At 35.7% G+C, this 26,988-nt stretch overlaps 3 protein-coding genes and 1 long non-coding RNA gene across 4 annotated transcripts; 1 reads left to right on the top strand and 3 right to left on the bottom strand.

Moving 5' to 3' along the window:
• Positions 1 to 571: 571 nt before the first annotated feature.
• On the top strand, positions 572 to 3,024 carry LOC142544476 (uncharacterized). Its single transcript, XM_075651521.1, has 5 exons — positions 572 to 710; positions 1,684 to 1,790; positions 1,880 to 2,173; positions 2,283 to 2,384; positions 2,456 to 3,024. The coding sequence occupies exons 1-5, from the start codon at positions 572 to 574 to the stop codon at positions 2,687 to 2,689; spliced, it is 876 nt and encodes a 291-aa protein (XP_075507636.1). The 3' UTR covers positions 2,690 to 3,024.
• Positions 3,025 to 11,348: 8,324 nt separating this feature from the next.
• Positions 11,349 to 12,225, bottom strand: LOC142545024 (uncharacterized). Its single transcript, XR_012820199.1, has 3 exons — positions 12,068 to 12,225; positions 11,517 to 11,591; positions 11,349 to 11,405 (listed from the first exon to the last, which is right to left on the bottom strand). It is a non-coding gene; the product is annotated as an uncharacterized LOC142545024 (long non-coding RNA).
• A 2,509-nt stretch (positions 12,226 to 14,734) lies between these two features.
• LOC142544474 (uncharacterized) lies at positions 14,735 to 16,459 on the bottom strand. Its single transcript, XM_075651520.1, has one exon. The coding sequence runs from the start codon at positions 16,457 to 16,459 to the stop codon at positions 14,735 to 14,737; it is 1,725 nt and encodes a 574-aa protein (XP_075507635.1).
• Positions 16,460 to 17,409: 950 nt separating this feature from the next.
• LOC142545023 (uncharacterized) lies at positions 17,410 to 25,444 on the bottom strand. The gene is made up of 4 exons (XM_075652005.1): positions 25,205 to 25,444; positions 18,195 to 18,318; positions 17,672 to 17,852; positions 17,410 to 17,542 (listed from the first exon to the last, which is right to left on the bottom strand). The coding sequence occupies exons 2-4, from the start codon at positions 18,285 to 18,287 to the stop codon at positions 17,421 to 17,423; spliced, it is 396 nt and encodes a 131-aa protein (XP_075508120.1). The 5' UTR covers positions 18,288 to 18,318; positions 25,205 to 25,444; the 3' UTR covers positions 17,410 to 17,420.
• Between the last annotated feature and the right edge of the window lie 1,544 nt (positions 25,445 to 26,988).

Here is a 26,988-nt window from a genome sequence, read left to right as displayed (position 1 = left end):
AAATCTCACCCCGGGTGCAAAATGACCATTTGGCCCCTAGAAACCCAAAAATTATCGTTTTACCCCTGGACCTCTAAAATTGACCCGAAGCTTACCAAACTCCTTAAAATGACCCCGGGTGCAAAATGACCATTTTGCCCCTAGAAACTCAAAATTTATCGTTTTACCCCTGGACCTCTAAAATTGACCTGAAGCTTACTAAACTCCTTAAAATGTTCCAAAACTTTTTACCATATCTTAAAAACACTTAAAAGGTCCTAAAGCAATGTCATTAGACTTTCCAACTCACGGCTGATATTTCCAGAAATGCCCAAACCTCTCGGTCCTATCCTATTTAGCCACCTCATGTATACCTTTCTCCCCAAAACTCACGCCACAAGTTAAGCCCGTCGCACCAGCCATGAACCCGATCACCAAGGACCTAGACCAGACCCCAAGCCACCTAACCGAACCAAGCTCCCAGTCCCATTCACGCATCTAACCGCTAGGAACCGAGACTCCACCACAAACCTCCTACCGAGACCCAAATCACTCCCCACCTCGCCCGATCGCCCATCCTCTTGTCTCCAGCATGGCTCGAGCCATTCCAGACCCTGACTCAGACCCACCAGGGTCTGGTCCATGGCTGGAGAAGACTCTCGCACGACTGGTGTACAAGAAACCAAGGATCGAACCACTAGCACAAAGCCCCGATCTACATGGCCCTCACGGTTTCGAACAAAACCTGATCAACTTCACGCTTATGCACCTACAACTCTCACTCTCGATCTGCACATGCCCTTGACAACCCAACACAGCAGCCCCTTGCACCACATAACAGAAATCGTGAGTAGCAATTAAAAGAAATGCTTGGAAAAGATGAAAAACCGAAAAGGATTCTTCCTGTTCAAGGACCGATCGAATAGTTTCACACATCAAGTATATATATACGTGAATGATACAGCAAAGGGGATACAAAGCATGCCTTAAATGATGCACACACGCGAGGGACCCGAGATGGAAGCCGGAGGAAATTCTATGCAAGAACAAGTGGAAAACCGATGGGGCCTCTAGCTATAATTGATGAAAACGAGAGGGAGATGGTGCTCTGAATGGGGTGTCGGCTGGTACAAATTTTAGGTTTAGGGTAAATGGTGTTTAAGGGTTAATTATAGATAAAATATTAGTTAATGGGCCTAAATTGTTTAATTAAAGATTAAAAAGATAAATAAGTCCTATAAACTCAAAAGTAGGCCCATTAAGCCCAAACTCACTCCCGAAAAATATTTCGTGTTGAAACGATTTTGAAAATAATAGCCGAACCATTAAAAAGTCCTCTTATTCGATAAAATTTGCGTACCGTTAAAAATAAAGTCCTGTGGGTAAAAATACCCAATAAAATCTCATTTTCGAAAAATACACTTAAAAACGCTTTAAATTAATTTATAAAAATTAATTGTGTAATAAAAATAATTTTCCTGAAAATCCTCCGGTCTCCGATTCTCATTCGAGCGTGAAATGCACCTAGAAACCCTAATGCATGAACTTATAAAATAACATGAAATAAAGTCTACCATGCATGAATTATGCATAAAATACATAAAAATAATTAAACATAAGTTAATAAAATAAACAAGCATTTAATGCATTAAACAATTTAATAACATACAAAGAAATTTAATAATTTGCATGTATGTGGTTCAGGTGGACTTTTTGATTTTCGGGACGTTACACTGCAGACATGTGATCCTGGCTGGTCGTGGAGGTATGTGACACCTGGCCAGCGGCAATGGTACTGGGAGAAGTTCTGTGTAAGTCTTTATTAAAACAATCAATTTTTACAATAACATGTTTCAATTTTTATTAAACTATTAACTTACTTAAATATTAAATATTGTAGTTGAGGTATAGATGGACAGCTGACATTGATACTCAGGTACGAGAGTTGTGGTTACGTAACACTGTCACCCTATACCGCCGGACCATTCATGGCTGGAGGAGCAGGGACCAGCATCCACAGACGGTCACGCCTGAGAGATGGGCTGCTTGGACTGCTGCATGGCAGCAGCAGGATTGGCAGGACAGAGCCGCCAAGAACAAGTCGAACAGGAACAGCGAGCCTGTAGGGGTAGGTACAGGGACGTCGAAGCACATTGCAGGTGCGAAGACATACAACGCTCACGGGCAGGATCTGGTATTTCTTCCAGTTTAATAGTTTTCAGTTGTACTTTAACACATATATATATATATTTTTCATTACACTTATAAATGATAATGTTTTACAATTATTAAATTTATTTTAGCAAGCACGACATGGCAGACATCCAACGTCATGGGAGCTATACGTTCACACACATCGACATGGAGATGGATCTTTCGTTGACACGCGATCCCACCTGATCCACGTAAGTTTATTAAATTTAGTTATTCTCATTAACGTTTCATTAAGAAAATTCATTTTTTATCAACATCACAGGAGAACATGGAGCGCTACATGGCTCAGTCGATAACTCCCGCAGAGGATGGATCAGAGCCTGATGTCCCCAGCCCACAGTCGGTAAACAGCATGTTCAAGAATGTGGTTGGGGCGAAGAAGAAGGGGAGGATGTACGGGTGTGGGTCCATGGCCAGCACCTTCTATCCCAATGAGATGGCTCCGGGTCGACGTGGTGGGTCATCGGATGTCGGTCCATCGTCTGAGTCCCAGTAGATGGCAGACATGCGCCAGATTCTAGAATCATTGTTACGTCGTAACGATGAGCTTTGCGAGAGGATGCGGGCTACAGAGGCGGAGAACATCATGCTGAGAGATCGCATGACATCACTAGAGGAGCATGTCCGAGTCCTGGTTGCAGGCATGTCACAGGGAGCTACTGCGCATACATCAGGTCGCACGCTGCCTGGACCAGGCACTTCTCACAGGGGTCGATCCCGTGACGCAGCAGTTGGTTCTTCATCTCGTATCCACAGATTATCACAGAGTTATATTCCTCCGATGCAAGGGTACGGGGACGAGGACGACATCGACGGCGACGACTATGACGACGACGAGACTCAGTCACCGTAGCTACGCTTTTTTTTTAATGTTTTTATGAATATTTGTATCAAACACTTTATCCTTATTTGTAGTTTAGTAATATGATTATATTTCTCAAACTTTGTTGTTAATTTTTTTTCAATTATACAGCACAATATATTTAATATATTTTTATTTTTTTTAAAAAAAATAAAATTGGAGATTAGCGACGGTTCATTTCTAACCGCCGCTTAAATTAGCTACGGTTTTTAAAAAAACGTCGCTATATTAAGCAAATTGAAGCGACGGTTTTTGAGCAACAGTCGCTATATAAAGCGACGGTGTTGTCAACACCGTCGCTATATTAAGCGACGGTTGTGTGAAAAACCGTCGCTTAATATAGCGACAGTTTGAAATGAACCGTCGCTTCAAGTGGCATCGGTGTTAATGTTACCGTCGCTAGAGTAGCGACGGCGTTTATCTTCAAAACCGTCGCAAAATTTTCACGGTTATTGTTTAACCATCGCTTGGGTTAGGCGACGAGCCCACCGGTTACGGATCAACGACCCGTCGCTAGAACGGTCGCTTTACCTGTGTTGCGACGGTTTAAACCGTCGCTATCCTTTTTAATTTTTTGTGGTGATAGGAAGAGCATCTTAAAAGTGCATGTCTTTGATGATTCATTCTCCACAGTTTTATTGAAAGATAAATAAATAACTAATAAAATCAACAATTATTATATGTTTCTATTTTTGTACCTATTAGTTTAGCCTAAAAACATTTGGGAAAATGGTTTTTTTGGTCTACTGACTTGTTCAATTTTAGATTTTGTTCAGTAAGTTTTAAAAGTTTGGTTTTCAGACTCTAATATTTAATTTTCGGTTATTTTGATCTAGTTGTTGATGTCACATTAAAAATGCTGATTTACCATCGACAAATAACGATGTGAGATCGAAAATTGTTGACATGTCAGATACCACGTCATCAATTAGATCAAAATATTGAAAATTAAAAGTTAGTGTATAAAAACCATGATTTGAAAATTTAATGGATCAAAACCCAAAATTTGACAAAATTAACAAACTAAAAAATCATTTTGACCTATCATCTCTGTGATGTGCCAAAAAGGTCCCCCCCAACTGGTTTTGGATCATTGAGTTAATAAACCGCTACCAACATGCTCAATCTTCCCTCAAAATTGGATAACAAGATGATTACTTTTTTCTTCTATTGTTTGAGATCAAAACCAGTTTCGTGTCTTTTCCATTAATTTTTCAAGATAAATGAGCATTGGAAACCAAATCTGTCTAACATTCACGATTTTTGGTACGTTGCAAACAAGAGAAAGTTAAGCAATTTTTGGCCCTAAATAGTAAGGATGAAAAGAGTAATTTTTAATATATTTAAGTGCGTGATAGTTTTGAATTAAGAAAATAATTTTTTTTATTCACTAACTTTGTCGAAACATGGGTTTTTGTCCATTAAATTTTCGAAATTTTGTTTTGGCAACACTAACTTTTAATTCTCAGCTAATTTATCCAAATTTCTATGTGATATTTGACAAGTTAATTATTTCCGATGTCACGTCAGCATTTTTCGAAGTCATGTAGCATGTTTCAGTGTCACATTAGTATTTTTTAGTGTCGCATCAACACTCCGGTGAAATATGAATGAAAGCAAAAAATTTCAAAGTTCGTATATCAAAACCGAACTTTGAAAAGTTATTAGACCAAAATAGGAAAAATTTGTGGACCAAAATTTTATTTGTCCTTTTGAACTTTAGATAGATGTTAAAATATACATACATATCAAAGAAAAATAAAATGTTGGGAGTAATAATTTTCAACCACTTGAAGAGCAATCAATACATGATATTTGCATTGCTGCACAATTTTAAGGGTATGAGTTTCACATTTCCCATTAGCTATAGATTTTGATAAAACTTCAAACCTTCGATCGTACATAAACTCTTTTTAAAAATATAGATGATTTAAGAAAATTTTATTTCATGGGAATGCTCATTAGGCTTGCTACTTCGAAAGCAATCTGATTAAAACAAATTAAAAGGAGATAATAATTATTATTTTTGAAAGTTATCCTGAGTTTTTTGTGTCACGCCCCGAGACTGGAGTTAGTCAACACCGGCATTGTTCAACAATTACATTGAAAACAATTAAGTCTCGTATCAAATAGCCAAAACCAGTCTTTTTCATAAAACAAAATATTGTCTTTACAATGACAACAGAATAAAAATTACATCAGAATTGCGGAAGCGAAATAAATAATAAGTCTTGATTCTAGATCTTTTGGTGTGGTCACCAGCCCTAGAACGCTACTAGTTCCTCCTCATTTATTTGCTCTTCATTCTTATCTGGTGAAAGATGTAAGGGGTGAGTATTTTGGAAACACTCAGCAAGTGGGGGCTGATCGATTAACACAAGGAGGTCCTGAACTCTGAGTAGGCAGCTCTGTTGCGGTGACACGACCTGAGGACCGCATGTTTTCCGCATTATGATATGAGATTTGAGAGGAGATGAACCTTTTTATACGGTGACGATTTTAAGCTTTTTATTCGTTTACGTTTATGTTTGATTTTGGAGTAGTTTAGAAATTTTAAAACTGCGTTATTTTTATCGTCAAATATTTAAGAACATTTTTAAATGTTATTTCGAGATTGCGAAGCTTTTATTTTTTTTAAAAAAAATTGTCTAGTAGAATTTTGAAAATGAGCGAGACGTTTCAGTTGGTATCAGAGCAAGGGTCCTGTATAGGGTTGTGCCACCGTCAGCTTCTGCCGCTCAGTCTTCAAGTCTCAAATCTGTAAGTTTAAATGTTTTAAATGTTTTTAATGCTATCACCTGCATGTTTACATGATATACGTTTTACAGTACATGTTTATCTCTCAGTATGTTTTGAGATTACTGGATGTTTCAAAAATTGTATGCATATTGCGACATGAATTGAAAAATTATATGATTTTCATGCATGTTGGCTTTGTGGTGGAATTGAACATGAATAAGAATTTTTCTTTTGGGCATTGGAAAATGTTGGAAATGATTTGTCTATATTGATTTTTGGTTAGTAGTACTGATATTCTACTTTTTGGATCATAAGTTAATCTTAAAGATTATGAATGCTTTTGGGGCATGTGGGTCTTCTAAAAAAATATTGATGGTTCGGGATTGTTAGTTGGGTTAGTTTTTGAGGATTCCATTTAAGGATTATTGATTCGAAGACTACGACGATTTTTGGAAGTGTAAAGCGTAGAATTTATTTAGGATGCATGCTCTACCTGGTTAGATTTAAGGATGGAATTGCATGAATTGAAAATTTTAAGGACTTAATTGTAATAACCAATAATTTAAGGACCTAAGTACAAAAATGAAATTCAAAGGGACTATTTTCGAATTTACCGGATTTTGGGGTTAAATTCTGAGTTTCGGGAATTTTAAGGTTTAATGAGGCTAAGTCGAAGTTTTATGGGGACAAAAATGCAAGTTTTGAAGAGTTGTAGGGCCAAAATTGTAATCTTCGAGAACTTTAAGGATCAAATTGCAGATTCTGAAATTTTTGAGGAATAAATTCGAACTTTTGAAGAACACTTAGGTAAAATCAGTAATTTTTCGAGGTTATGAGAATTGATTTTGAGTTTAGTAAGCTTAAAATTATTGAGCTTTATGTTACGAGAAACTTATAAAATGGAATTAGGAACGCCAAGAACTTATGGGTAATTGTGACATTTTCAAAATTAAGGAAAAATTGGATAATTTTTGAGGAAATTAAGAATTAATGTTGCAATTTTAAGAAATTTGGGGACTAGTTCAGCAATAAGAGATAATTGAATGGTTTAAAGGATAAGAATTTTCGATGATTTAGGCTTGAAGGGATATTTACAACCTTGAAACATCTGGGTTATAATGTTATAAGGAATGGTAATCAAGGACATTGTAGAATGAATCAACATTGGGCTGGAAAATTTAAGTGTTAGTGAAATAATATTGTGACAAATTAAGAATTTAAAGTGATGACAATTTAAGGTGAAGTTGATCAGTTAGTTAATTTATAAGAGTAGACATACAAAATTTTGGGAACTTAAGTTTGAGGTATCATAATTTTTAATCGTGATCTTAAGAGTTAAATTTATTCCTTTGTTGGAATTTAAATTTTCTAGAAAATTGGGTGTGATTGATGGTTAGGGTATTTCATAGACGCATGTAAGAGGTGATGTAAACACCTTGCCTTGAGGAATCTTGAAAGTCATTAAGAAACTTGGGGCTAAGCGGATATGTGTATTGGAATTAGTTTATCCAAATCTATATGGATTATGTAAGTTTGAATTTCAAATTTATGAGATATTTGTTCATACGGAAATTTTGGGTGAAATAAAAACAAAAAAAAAAATTAGTTGTGTTCAACATAAGTTATCAATAAATGAATATTAAGATTTTTATCGAATAAGAAATCTAAAAGCTTGATATGGGGATTCAATGAATGAATATTAATATTTTTATCGAATAAGAAATCCAAAATCTTGATATGAGGATTTTAGAACTTTATGGGTTATAAGCGAAGTTGATTTATTAGAGTTAGACTAAGGCTGCTATGAGATAACTTATTAAGTTTTATACGCTAGAATTAATTAAGCATTAAAGATACGTAAGAATCCGACATTTGTTCCAATGAGGAAAGTCAAGGGTCTTAGGCTTGAACTATATTGTAATTGGGAAGAGAATATTTTAAGCATGTAACTTATGTTGGAAAGGTTTTAATATTTAGGTGGAAAATCGGTACTGTACATTTTGGGTTTTATGGATTAACGTACTCGAATTTAAGATGTGCAACGATTTTATATTTGGGATGTACTTGTAAATAATTAAGTTAGTTAAGTTGGTGCCGTAAGATAAAAATTCGATTCAAGGATCTTATGTTAATATTATTATCGAGTTGAGATAAGTTTCAAGTGTATTACCAAGGATAGAACTCGATCAGTAAATTTTGGTGCTAAGATCTCCTAAGTCGAACTGCATGAATGCCAATACTTGGATTTGAAGCTTTAACATATCTTGAGTTCAATAAATTTAAGAAATGATGATGTTAAGATTTCAATATTGGAATATAATAGGTCAATGAACATCTTGGGTATATTATAAGGAAAGTAAGATGCGATAAGTTTGGACTGCCATTTCTGATATTGGGAATTGCGAGAAAAGTCAAAATTCGAGGACATAGTAGAATAAAATTAAGTCACTATAAATCTTCTTCAATTACGATTCACAAACGAGGATTTGGACAGGCAAAATAATTAGGATCGAGAAGACATAAGAACATCTTAAGATTTATTATTTTATCAGAGTAGCGCCGCGGAAGCGTGAACCATTGGGATACTAGAACTAAATTTAAATTTTGTGATTATCAAGGATAAGCGAATTTCGGGGACGAAATTCAATTTAAGGGGGGAGATTGTAACGTCCCGAAAATCGAAAAGTCCACGTGAACCACATGCATGCAAATTATTAAATTTCTTTGTATGTTATTAAATTGTTTTAATGCATTAAATGCTTGTTTATTTTATTAACTTATGTTTAATTATTTTTATGTATTTTATGCATAATTCATGCATGGTAGAATTTATTTTATGTTATTTTATAAGTTCATGCATTAGGGTTTCTAGGTGCATTTCACGCTCGAATGAGGATCGGATACCAGATAATTTTCAGGAAAATTATTTTTATTACACGATTTATTTTTATAAATTAATTTAAAGCGTTTTTAAGTGTATTTTTCGAAAATGAGATTTTATTGGGTATTTTTACCCACAAGACTTTATTTTTAACGGTACACAAATTTTATCGAATAAGAGGACTTTTTAATGGTTCGGCTATTATTTTCAAAATCGTTTCAACACGAAATATTTTTCGGGAGTGAGTTTGGGCTTAATGGGCCTACTTTTGAGTTTATAGGACTTATTTATCTTTTTAATCTTTAATTAAACAATTTAGGCCCATTAACTAATATTTTATCTATAATTAACCCTTAAACACCATTTACCCTAAACCTAAAATTTGTACCAGCCGACACCCCATTCAGAGCACCATCTTCCTCTCGTTTTCATCAATTATAGCTAGAGGCCCCATCGGTTTTCCACTTGTTCTTGCATAGAATTTCCTCCGACTTCCATCTCGGGTCCCTCGCGTGTGTGCATTATTTAAGGCATGCTTTGTATCCCCTTTGCTGTATCATTCACGTATATATATACTTGATGTGTGAAACTATTCGATCGGTCCTTGAACAGGAAGAATCCTTTTCGGTTTTTCATCTTTTCCATGCATTTCTTTTAATTGCTACTCACGATTTCTGTTATATGGTGCAAGGGGCTGCTGTGTTGGGTTGTCAAGGGCATGTGCAGATCGAGAGTGAGAGTGAGAGTTGTAGGTGCAGGAGCGTGAAGTTGATCAGGTTTTGTTCGAAACCGTGAGGGCCATGTAGATCGGGGCTTTGTGCTAGTGGTTCGATCCTTGGTTTCTTGTACACCAGTCGTGCGAGAGTCTTCTCCAGCCCTGGACCAAACCCTGGTGGGTCTGAGTCAAGGTCTGGAATGGCTCGAGCCATGCTGGAGACAAGAGGATGGGCGATCGGGCGAGGTGGGGAGTGATTTTGGTCTCGGTAGGAGGTTTGTGGTGAAGTCTCGGTTCCTAGCGGTTAGATGCGTGCATGGGGCTGGGAGCTTGGTTCGGTTAGGTGGCTTGGGGTCTGGTCTAGGTCCTTGGTGATCGGGTTCATGGCTGGTGCGACGGGCTTAACTTGTGGCATGAGTTTTGGGGAGAAAGGTATACATGTGGTTGCTAAATAGGATAGGACTGAGAGGTTTGAGCATTTATGGAAATATCAGCCGTGAGTTGGAAAGTCTAATGACATTGTTTTAGGACCTTTTAAGTGTTTTTAAGATATGGTAAAGTTGGGAATAATTTGATTGAGTTTCGATTCAATTTAGGTTAAAACCGGGACCTCGGTCTAAGTTTTAAAACGAATCGGTTAAGTTATGAAATGGGCTCGGGTTTACGTCTAAGAATGGTTTTAAATATGTTTTGGAACATTTTAAGGAGTTTGGTAAGCTTCGGGTCAATTTTAGAGGTCCAGGGGTAAAACGATAATTTTTGGGTTTCTAGGGGCAAAATGGTCATTTTGCACCCGGGGTCATTTTAAGGAGTTTGGTAAGTTTCGGGTCAATTTTAGAGGTCCAGGGGTAAAACGATAATTGTTGGGTTTCTAGGGGCAAAATGGTCATTTTGCACCCGGGGTGAGATTTTGGTCCTGGCAGCGCCCTGAGCACAAATTATGATATTTTAAATGTTTATGCATCATGTTTACGATTTTGACGCAATTATGATAAATACGGTGCATGCTTGGTTTAAAGGAAAAATTACGTATATGCATGCTTTTATTAAGTGATGAATATGATGACACGTTTTGAAGGAAGTGATTTAGTTGTGACTAACACATTGACACGATGATATGATTGGAAATATCGTGAGGGAAAAGGCCTCAGAGGGAGCCCGTTTACGGGAGAAGGCCCCAGAGGGAGCCCGACGATCGTATTTTCATTGACATGATATGATGATATGATAGGCTCGGGCTCAGTTGACGGGTGAGAGTGTCGCTGATGTCCCCCGCCGCTGGGTACCGCGGTTACACGCAGATGGATCCATTGACTGACATGATGACATGATGATACGAAAGTCACAGCTAATGAACGGAATTCAAATTAAGATTTTAACATGTATATGCTAATACGATGATACATGCTATTACCATGTTTTGACAGATCACGGTTACGCATACGATATGATAACATGATGAGACACGTTTTGACACGTTACGATTTTACACGACACGCTTATGTTCATGTTTTTAAGCTCATGAAATGTATGTTGATTATGCTATTTTTCACTGTTGTGTGCTACGTATATATACTTGTTATTACTGGTACAGGTGTGTTGAGTCTTTAGACTCACTAGGCGTGTGTGATGTAGGTGAGCTTGTTGCTGAGGAGACTGAAGGTCCTGAACTCTGAGTAGGCAGCTCTGTTGCGGTGACACGACCCGAGGACCGCATGTTTTCCGCATTATGATATGAGATTTGAGAGGAGATGAACCTTTTTATACGTTGACGATTTTAAGCTTTTTATTCGTTTACGTTTACGTTTGATTTTGGAATAGTTTAGAAATTTTAAAACTGCGTTATTTTTATTGTCAAATATTTAAGAATATTTTTAAATGTTATTTCGAGATTGCGAAGCTTTTATTTTTTTAAAAAAAATGTCTAGTAGAATTTTGAAAATGAGCGAGGCGTTTCATGCAGTTTGAACTGTCTCGATATGTATCTCGATACACTGCTATTATCTGGGTAAAATCTATAACCAAGAATACATGTTATTGTAACATTTTTCCCAAAAATATTAAATAAGTAGAACGAAATTTTGTCAAACAATTACTTTAAGATTAAAAAAAAAAAATTTACTTACATCACATCCAAGATGGTAAGCTCAAGCCTGTGATCAGGCGGTGGAGGAGGCGGATGTCCAGACATATTATGTAAACTGCAAACCCAAAAATTTTGTTATTACAAATGTCCCAACACCAACACAAAATTCACCACTTAAGAACCTATTTTCCAACATACGATACATCCAACTTCTATTTCATGTGTTATATTTTGAAGCCTACAAGTGCTTAAATATTTATATTTAATTAAATTATATTATCAAAAACTATACAACGAAAAATTAAATAAGTATCTACAATTCTAACATAAAATTAATGTTATAATTAAAAAAAATCATGCATGATTTATTAATAATATTACGCTAAAATTGATAAATAACATGCATAAAATTCATAAACAACATATTAATAACGCTAAAATTCATAACTAAACTACTATGCAAAAATAAATTATCTACTACGCTAAACTTCTTAAATAACATATTACGCTAAAATTCATAACTACACTACTACGCAAAAATAACACGTAAATATTAAATTTTCAATAAAGAAAACGCTCTAAAAATCTGACGTGCTTGAAGATATGCAGATCCACGTAACGCTGGAAGATCACACGAACGAGCAAATCCACGAAATGAAAACGAAAAGATGTTAGTACAAATAAAAAAACGAAACTGCATGCGCAAAAAATGATGGAGTGTCGACACTACCAGAGAAGAAAGACGATAATCGCTGAAGAAAATGTGTGCGAACCTCGGTATATATAGAAATCATAGCGACGGTTTATAAAAACCTGTAGCCATTAGCGACGGATTTTGTTAAAATCGTCGCTAATAGCGACGGTATTTGTCAAAGTGTCGCCGATCTAGATCGATGACGTTTTTTTAAACTGTTTCCATTAGCGACGGTTTTGGTTTTACAAAACCGTCGCTAATTGTTTTTTTTTTAAATGTGTTAATTTTTATAAGAATAATTTTAAAATTAAATTAACCAAATTTTAGTTTTAAATAATATCTGAAAAAAGAATTGAAATAAAATTTAATTTTATTTAGTGTCGGTTTAGTTTTGTTGTTATTATGACGTAAAATTAAAATTTTATAACAATAATTTAGAATGTTAATTAAGTAATTGAAATAAAAATCTAATATAACAAAACTTACAATGAACTCATCTCAATACCACTGTCGCTGGTCTGCAGTAACATGTTGCTGCTCTGTCATATATATACGTACGTACAAAATATAGGTATGCAAACAATTGGTTAATTATGTGCACAAAATCAAATATATTTTTTTCAGATTACAATTCAATATAATTAAACTCAACCTTATTCACTTTCGTCGTAAATGTCACAAACATCGTCGCTCGAATATTGAGCCCCTTCTGTTTCACTTTCAGTGCTGTTCAAATCAATTTCGTTGTCGTACATAACATTAACATCGACAAGATTTTGAGACGTCAAAAGAAATTGAGTTGAGATGTCATGAGATCCACTTTCGTTGTTTTGAAACGCATCGGTCGCATCAATTTGATTCTGCTCAGTATGTGGCTCAACATCAGTGACATAAGCTCGCCTACGTAGAGTACTCACATGCATCCAATCTGATTCTGCTCGCTTCGTTGTTGGATAAGTCAAATACACAACTTGCGAGGCTTGTGTAGGAAACACAAATGGTTCGTAGTATCCCAGATTCTTTTTTCGATTGACATCAACAATTTTGTACTTTTTGTGTATGCGTGTGCCAGACCGAGGATGAGTATCAAACCAGCGACACTTAAAAAGTACAACTTGTTTCATTGGTAGACCTGGGTATTCAATTTCTACTATTTCTTCAATTTGCCCATAAAACTCAGTGACATGTCCACTACTCATATGACCACTGACTTGAAGCCCCGAGTTGTTTGTACCTTTGAACGAAGTGTCATGCACTGTATGAAAGTTAAATCCATTAATGCAATAACCTCGGTAAGTCTTCACTTTCATCAAAGGACCTCCTGCAACTAGTTTAATAATTGGATTTTCAATTTGAGCATCCGGCAAGGTAGCCTACGATTAAAAAAATTTAAAACTTTAAATCACATTATTTAACAGTTTATTGAAATATGTAAACAAAATTATAATTTGTCATTTATACATATTGACGAAACCACTGAAACAAATTGATTTGGATGTACGCCTCGACTGAAGAGTCATCCATGTGTGGATTTGCCATACGGATGTTGTTCTCGTACATGCTGCAATACATTGAATACAATTAAAAATCTGAGACGAGTTATTATATAAAATAATGAATTAAATATATATAATACCTGACAAATGGCTTTATTTCATGGCAATTGTGCAAAACATATGTTGAAACTGTATGATATTCTTCATTTGTTAGCCATCGCGATTTTGCAGCTCCAATCTTCTTAACACGATTGAGGAATATGGAAAGAAGTTCTGAGTCATTAGTGTCAACATATGTGCTTTCATGAGCTTTCCTAGTTTTTCGCGTTTTGCTGCCCGTCGAATCACTGAAGTAATGCTGACAGAATATAGCAGCCTCCTTAACCAAATATGCATTGCATATGGAACCCTCTACTCGTGCCTTGTTACGCACCGTGTTTTTCAATTTACGTAAATATCTTTCAAAGGGATACATCCACCTAAATTGTACAGGACCCATGATGTGTGCTTCATATGGTAAGTGTATGCACAAATGCTCCATCGAGTTGAAAAAACTTGTGGGGAAAATCTTTTCTAACTTGTACATTATGATGGGAATTTGTTCGTTTAAACGGATCATATCACTTTGTTTAACATTCCGCGCTGTTAAATCTGCAAAGAATATACTCAACTCGGTAAGAGCCTCCCAAACATCTCGTGGTAACAACTCTTTGAATACCACAGGAATTAGTCGCTGCATGAATACATGACAGTCATGACTCTTCATACCAAACATCCTCAACTTGTTCATGTCTATGCAACGCGCCATTTTAGAAACATACCCATAAGAGAATCTAACTTCTTTGAGCCATCTAAAAAGAACTTGTCTGGAATGCTTGTCAAGTATGTAATTTGCTTTCGGAAATTTTCCGTCTGTTGTAGATGGATGCAACTCGATTCTAATACCCATCTGAACAAGATCAGCTCGTGATTTGGAATTATCCTTCGTATGCCCTTGTATATTACAAACCGTATTAAAGACATTTTCGAAGACGTTCTTCTCAATGTGCATGACATCCAAGTTATGTCTTATAAGGTTCGTACTCCAATATGGAACCGTCTTCTCCAACCACATCTAGTCAAGTTACAAATTTCCTTATTGATTGTGTCAGAGTCAATCTCATACGAAGGTCTGAAACCAAACTCGTCCAACTCATTGAGTAATTCGTCCCCAGGTTTAGAGATAGGAGCCGACTGTAACACTTGTTTACCTCTTAGAAACATTGTCCTATTACGACGCAATGGATGATCTTCAGGTAAAAACTTCCGATGATTGTCAAACCATGATGTCTTGCCACTACATGGCAAGGTAAAGGCGTCTGAATCAGACATGCAGTGAGGACATGCTTGTTTTCCGGAAGTGCTCCAACCAGACAACATTGCGTATGCGGGAAAATCACTTATCGTCCACATCAAAGCCGCACGCATATTAAAATTTTGTTGGGCGTGAATATCGTACGTGGGAACACCATTAGACCACAAGGATTGTAGCTCGACGATTAACGGCTGAAGGAATACGTCCAATTTGTCTTTCGGGTTACTCGGTCCAGGTGCAATCACAGACAAGAACATGTATTCCTCTTTCATACACATCCAAGGTGGTAAATTATATGGAGTAACAATGATAGGCCATGACGAATACTGCTGCCCACTTTGTCCAAAAGGTTGAAATCCATCTGTTGACAATCCTAATATCACATTTCGGATTTCTGATGAAATAGATGGATGCAAAGCGTCAAAATGACGCCGCGATGCACAATCAGAAGGGTGTGTCATAGTGTCACTGTCAAAATGATGATCATTATGCCAAAGCATATGTGACGCTGTAGCTTTCGAATCATACAGTCTTTGCAAACGTGGAGTGATCGGAAAATAATATATCAACTTGTATGGAATTCCCTTCTTCTGAGGATTTTGAGATCGACTTCTACTACGTTTGTATCGAGGATGTTCACATATCTTACACTCTATTAAAACATCGTCAACACCCCAGTATATCATACAATTATTCTTGCATGCATCAATATTTTCAACCGGAAGCCCTAGATCTTTGATAATTTTCTTGGACGCGTAAAAACTATCAGGGACGTAGTTATCAGACGGACATAACTCTGACATGAGTTGACACATGTCATTGTAATTGCGCTCGGACATGTTGTGTTCATGTTTCATCTTCAGTAACCAATCGAGCACAGACAACACAGAATGACCGTGTGGATTTCCATCCCAAATTTCTTTCTCGGCTGATTTAATGCATTCATACAATGATTTAATATAACTGTTTGGACTTTCAGGAACTTCAGGACCAATATTTATTGTAGGATTTTCTTCACCAAAATTCTCATTCTCATTTTCAGGGTTCTCTTCAAAGTTAACATTTTCTTCAATAGTATCAAAAAAATCCGGAAATGTAGTTCGAGCAATTGGTGGTGCCCTACGAGAAGAAGATGACGAAGGAGCTTCCATATTAAAATTAGGATAGAACGGGCGAATATATTCCTCTCCATGAAAATACCAATTGTAGTAATCCGGTACAAATCCATAACGACCGAGATGAACCTTGACAGTATCTTCATCTAAATATGTTTGGTTCTGACATTTTTTTCGATTGCAAGGACAACGGATATTTCCATTTAATAAACATTCAGGATGACTAAGTGCAAATGTTACAAACGACTCTACACCAACACAATATTCAGCCGTTAGAAATCCATTCTCCAACCGACGATACATCCAATTTCTATCGTTATCCATTTTATCCTACAAAATAATAAATAAGATGTATTTTACTTTATAATGAGGTGTCATCAGGTATTTTGTTTAAAAAACTTTTCGCCTTTTATACTTGTCGTATCCCTTACCGGGAGTGTGAGATGTCGTTTTAACATCCTCCCAGGATTTATAACAAGTTTTGAAAAATTTATTAGATAATAACATTATATTATACATTAATATATATACAAGATAGAAATTTACTAAGAATTGAATTGCAAAAAAATGTACATAAGAAAAAACAAAAAATGTCCACGAGATAAGATTTTTATCGCGCGCAAATGTGAGTGAAGGAAGTGCTGTGGAGAAAATTCGCCGAAAACGCGACAATTTATAGACAGTTTGCTAATAGCGACGGGTTTTTGAAAACCCGTCCCTAATAGCGACAGTTTAAGTAAACCATCGTTTATGATAGCTACGGTCTGCTTTTCGACCGTCGCTACTGTAGCGACATGTTTCAGTAAACCGTCGCTTATTAAATTAAGCGACAGTTTAATAAAAACCATCGTTAATTATAGCGACGATTTTTTGAAAATCGTCGCTGTTATAGAGACGGTTGACTTTAAACCGTTGTTATTATCTTTACTCAAATTAACGATTAAAAATCATGCACAAATCCAATTATTTATGTAACTTATAATGTTCAATCAACATTATAAGTTACATATGCAATTACTTTTTCTTCTTTTTTATAATGAATCCCTAAAATTCTATCGAGTCGCTTCGATCTCTCCCCCGGCAGGGTCTCATCCCTCTCCAGAGTTTATTGGGTCTGCTCGTGTAGGTCATGATGTCAAAATTTAAAGGTCGATAAGCAGAACTATGAAATAGGAACATAATCTAATCCCCTTCATTGGTCTTGAAATTTTTTCAGGTGAGAACGAGTTATATCCCAAGAAAATATAATATATATATTTTTATTTAGGGGAGGAGTTTTTTATAATTAGGTCTCGCATCTCAAATTTAGGACACTGGCGTCAGACGAAGGATATGATTGCAAGATAAACCTTAAGAAAAAGCGAATAAAATTAATTACCTTTACTCCATTCTCATGAAAACTATAACCTGGTGCAATAGTAATGGTAAGATATTCATAATCAAGTTGATGGCATGAATGCCCGTCATGGCCAAGTTTTCTGCATCTGCCTCTGCTTAATTTCACGAATTCTGGAAATGAAAGGAATTTGAATGTACCTTGATATGCGCCACTGAACCATATATTTCTTTTCCCTTGGATGAGTTGCAGTTCAGATGAAGCTTTTGACGCAACAACAGACGGAAATGGTCGGCCGATCGACCATTTAATCAGTGTATGGTCAGGTGTGCGAGGTGGATTTAGTGTCGCAAAAAAAGGAGGCCCGTTGTGGCTAATATCCTGCATACAAGGGAAAAACTATGAGTAACAAGAAATTCAAGAATTTCAATTACCAAGGTCAGAAAGGACTTGGGATTTCGTTAAGCAGTGACTTCATAAACAAAGGGTCGTTGGGTAGACTGTAAGTGAAACTAAATTTGAACATTTTTTTAAAGGAAAAATAGCAATTTTGTTCTATAACTTGACCAAACTGTTTGGTCCTAGTCCGACAAATTTTTTATTTTGCAAACTTTTTCCTCGACGAAGTGCTGGCAGATTCTGCTAACACGATGGTGATCACTGCTTGCATGAAATCGAGCATCAATGACATGATTATCTGTGTCACGTCAATGCTATACTGACCTGGAGTACATTAAGCCAATATGTCACACAAACTTGGTTATTCATGGTTTCAGTAAAATTCCATGCACTCCATGCTGTTGGGTTTCTCGGCATGAAACTTTCATCACGGTGAAGAAAAAGATCGCTGCATGAAAATTTAAAATGGTGGTAACCATAGTAGTGTCACCTGTCTAAGAAAATCGAGCACGGACGATAATACGGCGATTAAAGAAATTAAAATGGCATCGAGATCCAGTTTTTGATTTATTTAATCTATTCCATGACTACAACAGTGCATGATATATGCACGTTCCACTATGATTTTGAATTGTAAGAGAGATTTCGAGAAATTACAGAATTTTGAATTAAAAATCTCTTTTATTAATCAATATTTTCATCGAATTCGTTGATGGCATTTTGGAGAAAAATTATGAGAATTACTGAAAAATAGGATTTTCCAATATTAACTAAGAAAATGGTGCACCTGTAGGTGATTAATTCAAATGCACCAAGTATTCTTGATTCGTCGTACGTTGCCTGATTCCCCAGCAAATCTAAAACCACGGGGGCATCTGCAGCTATTATGCACCCCTCATATATTTCTTCACGAATTTTATCACGAATTAAAACACAGCCTGGAAATAAAATAAAATAACATAATATTATATTGAGTTAATTAATGATTTTTTTATAAAACACTATTTACATTTGTAAAAAATCATCACACCTTGTTAGTACAAACATTTGTTGATAATGTTATTTTTGGGTCAACTAATCCCAAATTTTGTGAGAAATTTGCTAAGATGATACGTAATCAATTTGATATGAGTATGATGGGAGAATTAACATTCTTCCAGGTTAAGTCTGGAATTTTCATAAGCCAGATGAAATACACCAAAGAGCTACTGAAAAGTTTGACATGGAAACATGCACGGTAGTACCAATTCCAATGAGTTCTTCAAATAAGCTCGATAAATATGAAGTCGAAATTTCAGTGGAGGTTACCATGTATCTATGTCTAATCGGTTCTCTGTTATATCTTACTGCTAGTAGAACAGAGATAATGTTTGCAGTATGCATTTGTGCTAGATTTCAATCTAATCTCAAACAGTCTCGTTATGCAGCTACTACACATACATTAAAATATTTAAAGGACACATAGAATGTCGGTTCTTATGAGATATTCAGATGCAGACTATGCAGGTTGCAAGTTGGACAGAAAAAGTACTAGTGGTTCCTGTCAATTTCTTGGTGATATCTACTTGTTATAATTAAAAACATACTTTCATTGCCACTTCTACTGCAGAAGCCGTATACTTAGCTGCTGAAAGCTGCTGCTCTAAAATGCTTTGGATTCAGCAACAATTAAAAGAATATTGGATCAATGTTTTTGAGTCGCCTAACTTATGTGCTGACACAATTGCATAGTCATTACTTACGATTCACTACTACACTCCAAAACAAAGAATATTTACATCAAACACCACTTCATCATAGATCATGTGCAAAAGAAAGACATTTGTTTGAAACATGTGTCTACTAATCAACAAGCGGCAGACATCTTTACCAAGCCTTTACCCGAGACTAAATTTTCCTATTTTCGTATTTTTTTAGACCTAATTGATTTATCTTAAACATTAATTCAATTAGAATATTATTTAGTATGGCTAAGATATAAATCTTGTTATATCAAATTACGAATTTGTTATATTGATAAGGCAGTGTCTCTTTTGATTTAGCGTTGCTACAGAAAATTTTCCAGCATTTACTTTTTCAGTAGGCCTTATCATATAATATCTCAAATTCATGTTTCCTTCTGTTTTTATTAATAACCAACGGTTGGACAACCTACTTATTTTAATTTCAAGATATTTTCTCGTGATTTCATGTCATTGGTCAGTTTGACAGACCTCTTTTTTAAAATTTTGAAAACAAATGAGAAACCAGAAGCAAAAGCCATAACTTTAGAGTCTTATGCTAAAATGTTAAATTTTTCAGTAGACAACTGCTTCTCTATCATTGATATCTTTCATTAGAACAACAAATCGCATAACCATTTATAGCAGACCGCTGTTATTCGTTCAGTTATACTATTTGTCAGAGAATTCCCTAATTTATTGGTCGTTCTGTACCTTAGTATATCTCATTTATTGAACCGTACAACACAATTAATTGTTTGCCTTTTGGTGACATGAATACTTAAGGGATGAAAGAGCCGTTTGGTTTTGAACGTAGAGATCAACTATAAAAAGATTCTTGATGATTCACAAATCACTCTTGCCAACTTCAATCTTTCGCACCCTCAAGATTCTCATATATACTAAAAGCCTAAAAAGAATACCAACACACGCTCTAGAGGCTTATCAGATTCAAAAGATCATTTGTGATACTATTACTCACACTCTTTTATTGTATTATCTACTGTTAAATGTGAAGTGCTTGTAATCTGAAGAAAGAGCATTTCCAGAACTAGATTTCATAAAGTGTTGTATTCTAATACTAAGGGTTTCAATAGGCAAGTTTAAGTCCTGTTGAAATAGGTTTGTACAAGTGTGTACCGATCAAAGTCTTCTAGTGATACTTTCTGGAAATAGAAGAATGAGTTACGTAGAAGAGTTTTGTCTTTCGAACTTCCAGAAACAAATCTTGGATCACATTACTTTTACTGTTCTTTTTGTTTCATTAAATTTTGTAGATTGTTTCCACACTTTTCAGTTGTCTGATGCACTTATAACAGAATGATACCAGCTTATGTCGCCTTAAAAAGTCTGAAGCACACTTTTCAGAAGCAGAAGAGTGAAAAGTTTGAAGTATTTATTCAGCATCCCTTTCTAAACACCCCACAAATCCTAACAAGTAGTATCGAACCAAACGGGTTCTCAAGAATTCTCCACTCCTATAAAACCTATACATTAGTCAACCCCAACAAAGAAGCAATCCAAACCGACGTCTGCATCAAGAAATCCGCAGCCGTTTCAAATCTATCATCCACCCCATCCTAATATGAAAGTGAAAACCTAACTCTGCACCAGGTTTCAAGCCTGCTGACACTACTACTATTATTCCACCTGAACCTCCAAAAGCACGTTTACCCAAAACCACCAAAGCTACTACCCCATCACAAAGAAGACCGAAAGCTGTAAGCTCAAGCTCTATTCTTATTGCTCCTAGACCCGCAGGTGGTGTGGTCATCCGAGAACCGCTACGAGAATCAACTCACTCTGGGATTAAGAAACCAATTTTAATTGATAAAGGCAAAAGGAAAATACCTATTGTCCCTGAAGAACCAGTTGTAACAGGCCCCAAATCTTCTATTCAGTTGGATATCGACCTTCACATGGAGGAAATTGAAAAATATGTTGAAACATATATTCTCTATTTTGACGACTAGGTCACCATCCACACAGTTCAGCATCTATCAACATTCAAAACCAAGGGTGCCTATGCCAAGGCCCTCAAACATGAAAGAATGGTTATTACTGCGAGCAAAAAAGACTCTGTCATTGAAGCGATGAATAGAAAAAATTACATCCTTCTGAAAAGTTTAAAAGCTAAGTAAGATACTAGTTGTTCTAAACTCAAATTATAATTTCCAAGTTCCAAATGAATTTCATAATCAAGTAGTGATCAATCAGCTTTCTTCTAATCTCATAACCTTAGAAATGGCAGTATCATTTATTGAGAAAAAATTTAGTGAATATGTTGTAGCTAGAATTAAAGAACCCTTCAAGGTTAAGCCAGTAGAGGAAATGGCCAGAACCCATCCAAGGGATGAGGTCTCCAGCATTCCTACACATTCAACTCACTTCCTCACTTCTGTCTGTTAGGGAATTTCTGCAGCAGAGGATGTGGTTAATTTGATTGTCCATGTAACGTCCCGAAAATTTGAAGGTCCACGTGAACTATATGCATGCAAGTTATTAAATTTCTTTGATATTTTATTTAATTGTTTTAAAGCATTAAATGCATGTTTATCTCATTAATTTGTTTTAATTATTTTTATGCATTTTATGCATAATTATTGCATGATAGAATGTATTTCATGTTATTTTTAAAAGCTCATGCATTAAGATTTTTAAGATGCATTTCATGTCCGAACGAGGAACGGAGACCGAAAAATTTTCAGAAAAATAATTTTATTACATGATTTATTTTTATTAATTAATATAAGGTGTTTTTAAGTGTACATTTCAAAAAATGGGTATTTTTATCCTCATGATTTTATTTTTTAATGGTACACGAATTTTATCCAATCGGGGGACTTTCAATGGTTCGCCTATTATTTTCAAAATCTTTCCAACTCGAAATATTTTTCGAGAGTGCGTTTGGATTAACGGTCCCACTTTTGAGTTTAATGGACTTAAAACTTTTTTTTAGACTTTTAAATGAAATTTGTAACCATTAACTAATTATTAAATATCTAATTAAGCACCTAACCCGTCATTAACCTAAAACCTAAACGCATATCAGCCACCTAAACGCATATCATCCGTCACCCTTTCCCCCAGCTACATTCTCCCTCGATTTCAGAGCATTTCATTAGAGAAGTTTCGGTTTGCTCTTGCTCTTGCAAAGGAAAAGTCATCCGGGTTCCCTTGTCTCATTCTTGCACTCCAAATCACCAAGGCACGCTTGCATCTTTGTTCCTTGCATCATTCATGCCAATATTTTATTAAAGTTTGTGTAAATTCATGGAAACACTTCGATCTATCATGTGTGCACGTTTTAGTTGAAAGATTTACATAAATCCTTGCACTTTTGACTCACTACTCACGTTTTATTATGGTGCGCAAGGGCCTGCGATTTTGGTTGATTAAGGGCTGTATATGGTGTCAAGGGCAGGTCTTGGGGGTTTCGTTGGTTGCTGGTTTGTGCAGGAGAAGGGCCGAGAGTAGTGTGCCTTTGAGATTGGCTCCTCTTAAGCATTTGCGAAAGGGGTTGAGATGTGGTGTGCATGGGAGTATAGCTGTGAGTCTTATGGGTCCAGTAGGGTCTAGTAATATGCTAAGAGGGAATCATGGGTGTGTGGTTGAGAGTGAAGCTCGATCTTGTGAAGGGTAGCTCGTGAAAGGCGGTTGAGGTGAGAACCGAGTATCTTTCGGGAAATGGCGTGTGCAGCAGCAAGTTTATAAGATTAGCTTGGTTAAGGGAGTTCATTTAGCCCCTTGGTGAGTCATAAGGTTGGACATGTGGGGGGTAGGAGAGTGAACCGAAGGTAGAGGGAGGTGGGGACATGTGTTGGTTTGTTGGTTGGATAACGTGAGTGGCCGAGGATTTGCAATAAGGCAATAGGTTTAGCCGTGAGTTAGGTGACTAATTTTGAAGAGTTTAGATGCTGTTAGAGGGTGTATTAAGTATGGCAAAAAGTTGGGAGAAATTTGGTTTAGTTTTGAGTCGATTCGGGATAAAATCGGAATTCCGGTCTAAATTTTTTAAACGAGTCGGTTAAGTTCTGATTTTGGCTTGGGTTTACGTCTAAGAACAATTTTTAAAAATGTTTTGTGACATTTTAAGGAGTTTGGTAAGCTTCGGGTCAATTTTAGAGATCCAAGGGTAAAACGGTAATTTTTGGGTTTGCAGGGGCAAAATGATCATTTTGCACCCGGGGTGAGATTTTGGTCATGGCAGCGCCCTGAGCACAAATATATGATATTTTAAATGTTCATGCATCATTTTTACGATTTTTAAGCAATTATGATAAATATGTTGCATGCTTGATTTAAAGGAAAAGTTAAGTATATACATGTTTTTATTAAGTGATGAAAATGATGTTATTTTTTAAGGATGAGAATTGGTTGTGACTGACGATGTATATGTATACGATGACATGAGATATGATGACCTGAGGCCCGGGCTTAATGGGCGGGTAATGCTGTCGCTGATGTCCCTCGCCGCCCGGTATTGTGATTATACGTAGATGGATCCATCGATATAGCTGATACGATAGAGCTGATACGAAAGTCACAACTAATGAACTGAATTCAAGTAAAAGAGAATGTTTAAGTCTATGATGACACGATGAGCTGTCTTGACACGTATATGATGATATGAGATGACATGATATGACATGACATGATTTTATACGACACGTTTACGTTATGATTTTAAGTTCATGAAATATATGTTGAGTATGATATTTTTCACTGCTGTGTGCTATGTATATGTACTTGTTATTCCTGGTACAGGTGTGTTGAGTCCTTAGACTCACTAGGCGTGTGTGATGCAGGTGAGCTTAATGATGAGGAGACTGGAGGTGCCGAACTCTGAGTCGGCAGACCTGGTGGGCGACACGACCCGAGGACCTATGATTTTTCCGCACATTATGATTTTATGTCTTGGAGAGGATACGATGGTTTTATGTGCTATTTTATTTTACAGTTGAAGAGAGGATTTCACTCGTCTTTATTTCGTTATATTTTTATTGAGTAATTGTTTATGATAATTTTTAAATGATGTTATTAAGTAGGATTGCATGCATGCAATTTATTTAAATTGTTATTTTCAAATGAGAGCTTTAGTATAAAAAAAAAATATTTCCGAACTTTAAAAAAAACGAGTAGATGTTTCAGTCCAGTATCCTAACAATAGAGTTGGTTACTACTTCTATTTCTCCTACTGCTATCCCTCCTATTGTCTCATTTATTGTTGCTGCTACAATCCAAGCTTCTGTGATTCCTGATCCTGAAATGTTCTCTTTTGAACATCAACAAGAAATGAGGGAACTGTTGTCTGCTGATCTAGAACAAATGTTATCACTTGCTAATGATATTGTTCTGTTGAATTTTATCCATCAAATTCAGACAATGGAAACTGGACCAGAACACATTAATGATACTTCTACTCCTTTGCACTATTGAACATACGAATGACTCCACTATTGTTCCATATGATCATTCTGATCGCAGTTCCGAATTCTAAAAATGCATGCAAGCAGAATCTCCATCAGGTGATAATTAAATTTCCCTAGAGATTGAGATGAAAGAAGTTAAGCGGACTTGCAACTAGATCATTGAAGTAGTTAAGAGCATTACATTTGAACAAGTTGTTGCGACGAGTTTCACATCTTCTGCAGATGCTCAAGCTGACTCTCTTCTTTCACTAGACTCCAAAGTAGAAGATCTGGACGCTAAGCTTGATGATAAGTCCTCTTCTTTTTAGAATTGAGACAACAGAGTTGGCAACATTGCTAATAATTTATCTGAATTCATTTATGGGGTTAAAGCTGGTGCTACCAAAAAGGGGGAAATGGATAAGTATTGACAACAACGTGGTTCAGGATAGCCAGAAGATGATGTTTTCGAAGAGGGATAAGATGAAGTCAACGAGGATAAAGAATATGATAATTCTTGTCTCTTATCTTTTATGTTTTTGATTATGTTGTTTTTAGACAATTTCATTAGATTATTGGATCTACTTACCTTTGTCTTTCTTTATCTGCTGATTATTAATCTTACAGGTTTTGGCATCAACAAAAATAGAAAATTGATATCACACTTATGTTTTGGTGATATGCTACTCTCATATTGAAACTCAATAGTTACCGAGAAACCAAAAGCATAAGCCATAACTTTAGAATCTTATGTTGAAATGTTAAATTTTCAGTAGAAAATTGCTTCTCTATCAACAATAACTTTCAGTAGAACCACAAATTGCACAACAATTTATAACAGACTACTGTTATTCGTTTAGCTGTACTATTTGTCAGAGAATGTCCATGTACCTTAGCGCATCTCATTTATTGAACCATATATCATAATTAATTGTTTTCCACCATTTTGAGCACAAAACAAATAACAAGTCTATTTTTTGTGCCATGGATACTTAAGGGATAAAAGAGCCATTTGGTTTAGAATGTTAAAGATCAGCTGTAAAAAGGCTTCTTGATGATTCACAAATCAATGTCGACAACTTCAATCATTCACGTACTCAAGATTCTCATATCAGATTGAAAAGATCATTTGTACTGTAAAGTGTGAAGTGCTTGTAATATGATGAAATAGACTTTCCTCATATTGTAGTATAGTCATTAATTATTTTTTACCACCCTTATTTGAACACAAATCAAATTAATTATAAAAAAAATTGTTCAAGCACACAACACATATGCGGTGAACTAATCTATAATGAGAACTTCCACTACATAAATTTTTATTTGCTGGTAAAAAAATGCTCATTTTCCAAAATATAAATAAAAAAATAATGAGGTACACATCTTGACAGAAAACGTGCATGGAAAATCGATACTAAAAACTCACCAATGTTATTAGTTGAAACTGAATGTACCTCCGCGTTGGTTCTTATTCGACATCCTCATGATACAATTTTTTATTTCTATGGGTTTTTTTTTTAATGAAAAGTTCAATTTAAAATATTTAAATATTACCATTTTCTCAAAATTCTTCGAATCCCATCTTACGAGTAAAGATTCAGAGCTACCATAATGTTGCATGACCAAAGAACGAAAATTACCAGGATTTATCACAAACACAAATATGTTTTTTATTTTTAGTTTTGGTAGTTTTGGTAATTTATGTCACAATTTTAGTCATCTTTCCGTGGGAGCAATAACTGCCTACGAGACATCGGACATATCGAAGCCATATCAACAGCACTACGTGAAAAAGGACTAAATTGCAAAAAATAACAGAGGACCTAGATTTAATGAAATTTGACGATATAGAAAATTTTGAATTTCACGATCACATTTAAAGTGCCGGGAATAGTTGTGATCCGTTACTAGTAAATTATTTATATGATAACAGGATATTAACATTTACGTGCCAGGAAAAGATCATGACTGCGGCAGAATGAAAGT

The sequence above is a fragment of the Primulina tabacum genome, chromosome 5 (genome assembly GCF_025594145.1).
Source record: "Primulina tabacum isolate GXHZ01 chromosome 5, ASM2559414v2, whole genome shotgun sequence".
Classification (NCBI taxonomy): domain Eukaryota; kingdom Viridiplantae; phylum Streptophyta; class Magnoliopsida; order Lamiales; family Gesneriaceae; genus Primulina; species Primulina tabacum.
Note: the sequence above shows the minus strand (reverse complement) of the source record. Positions and strands in the feature narration are given on the sequence as shown.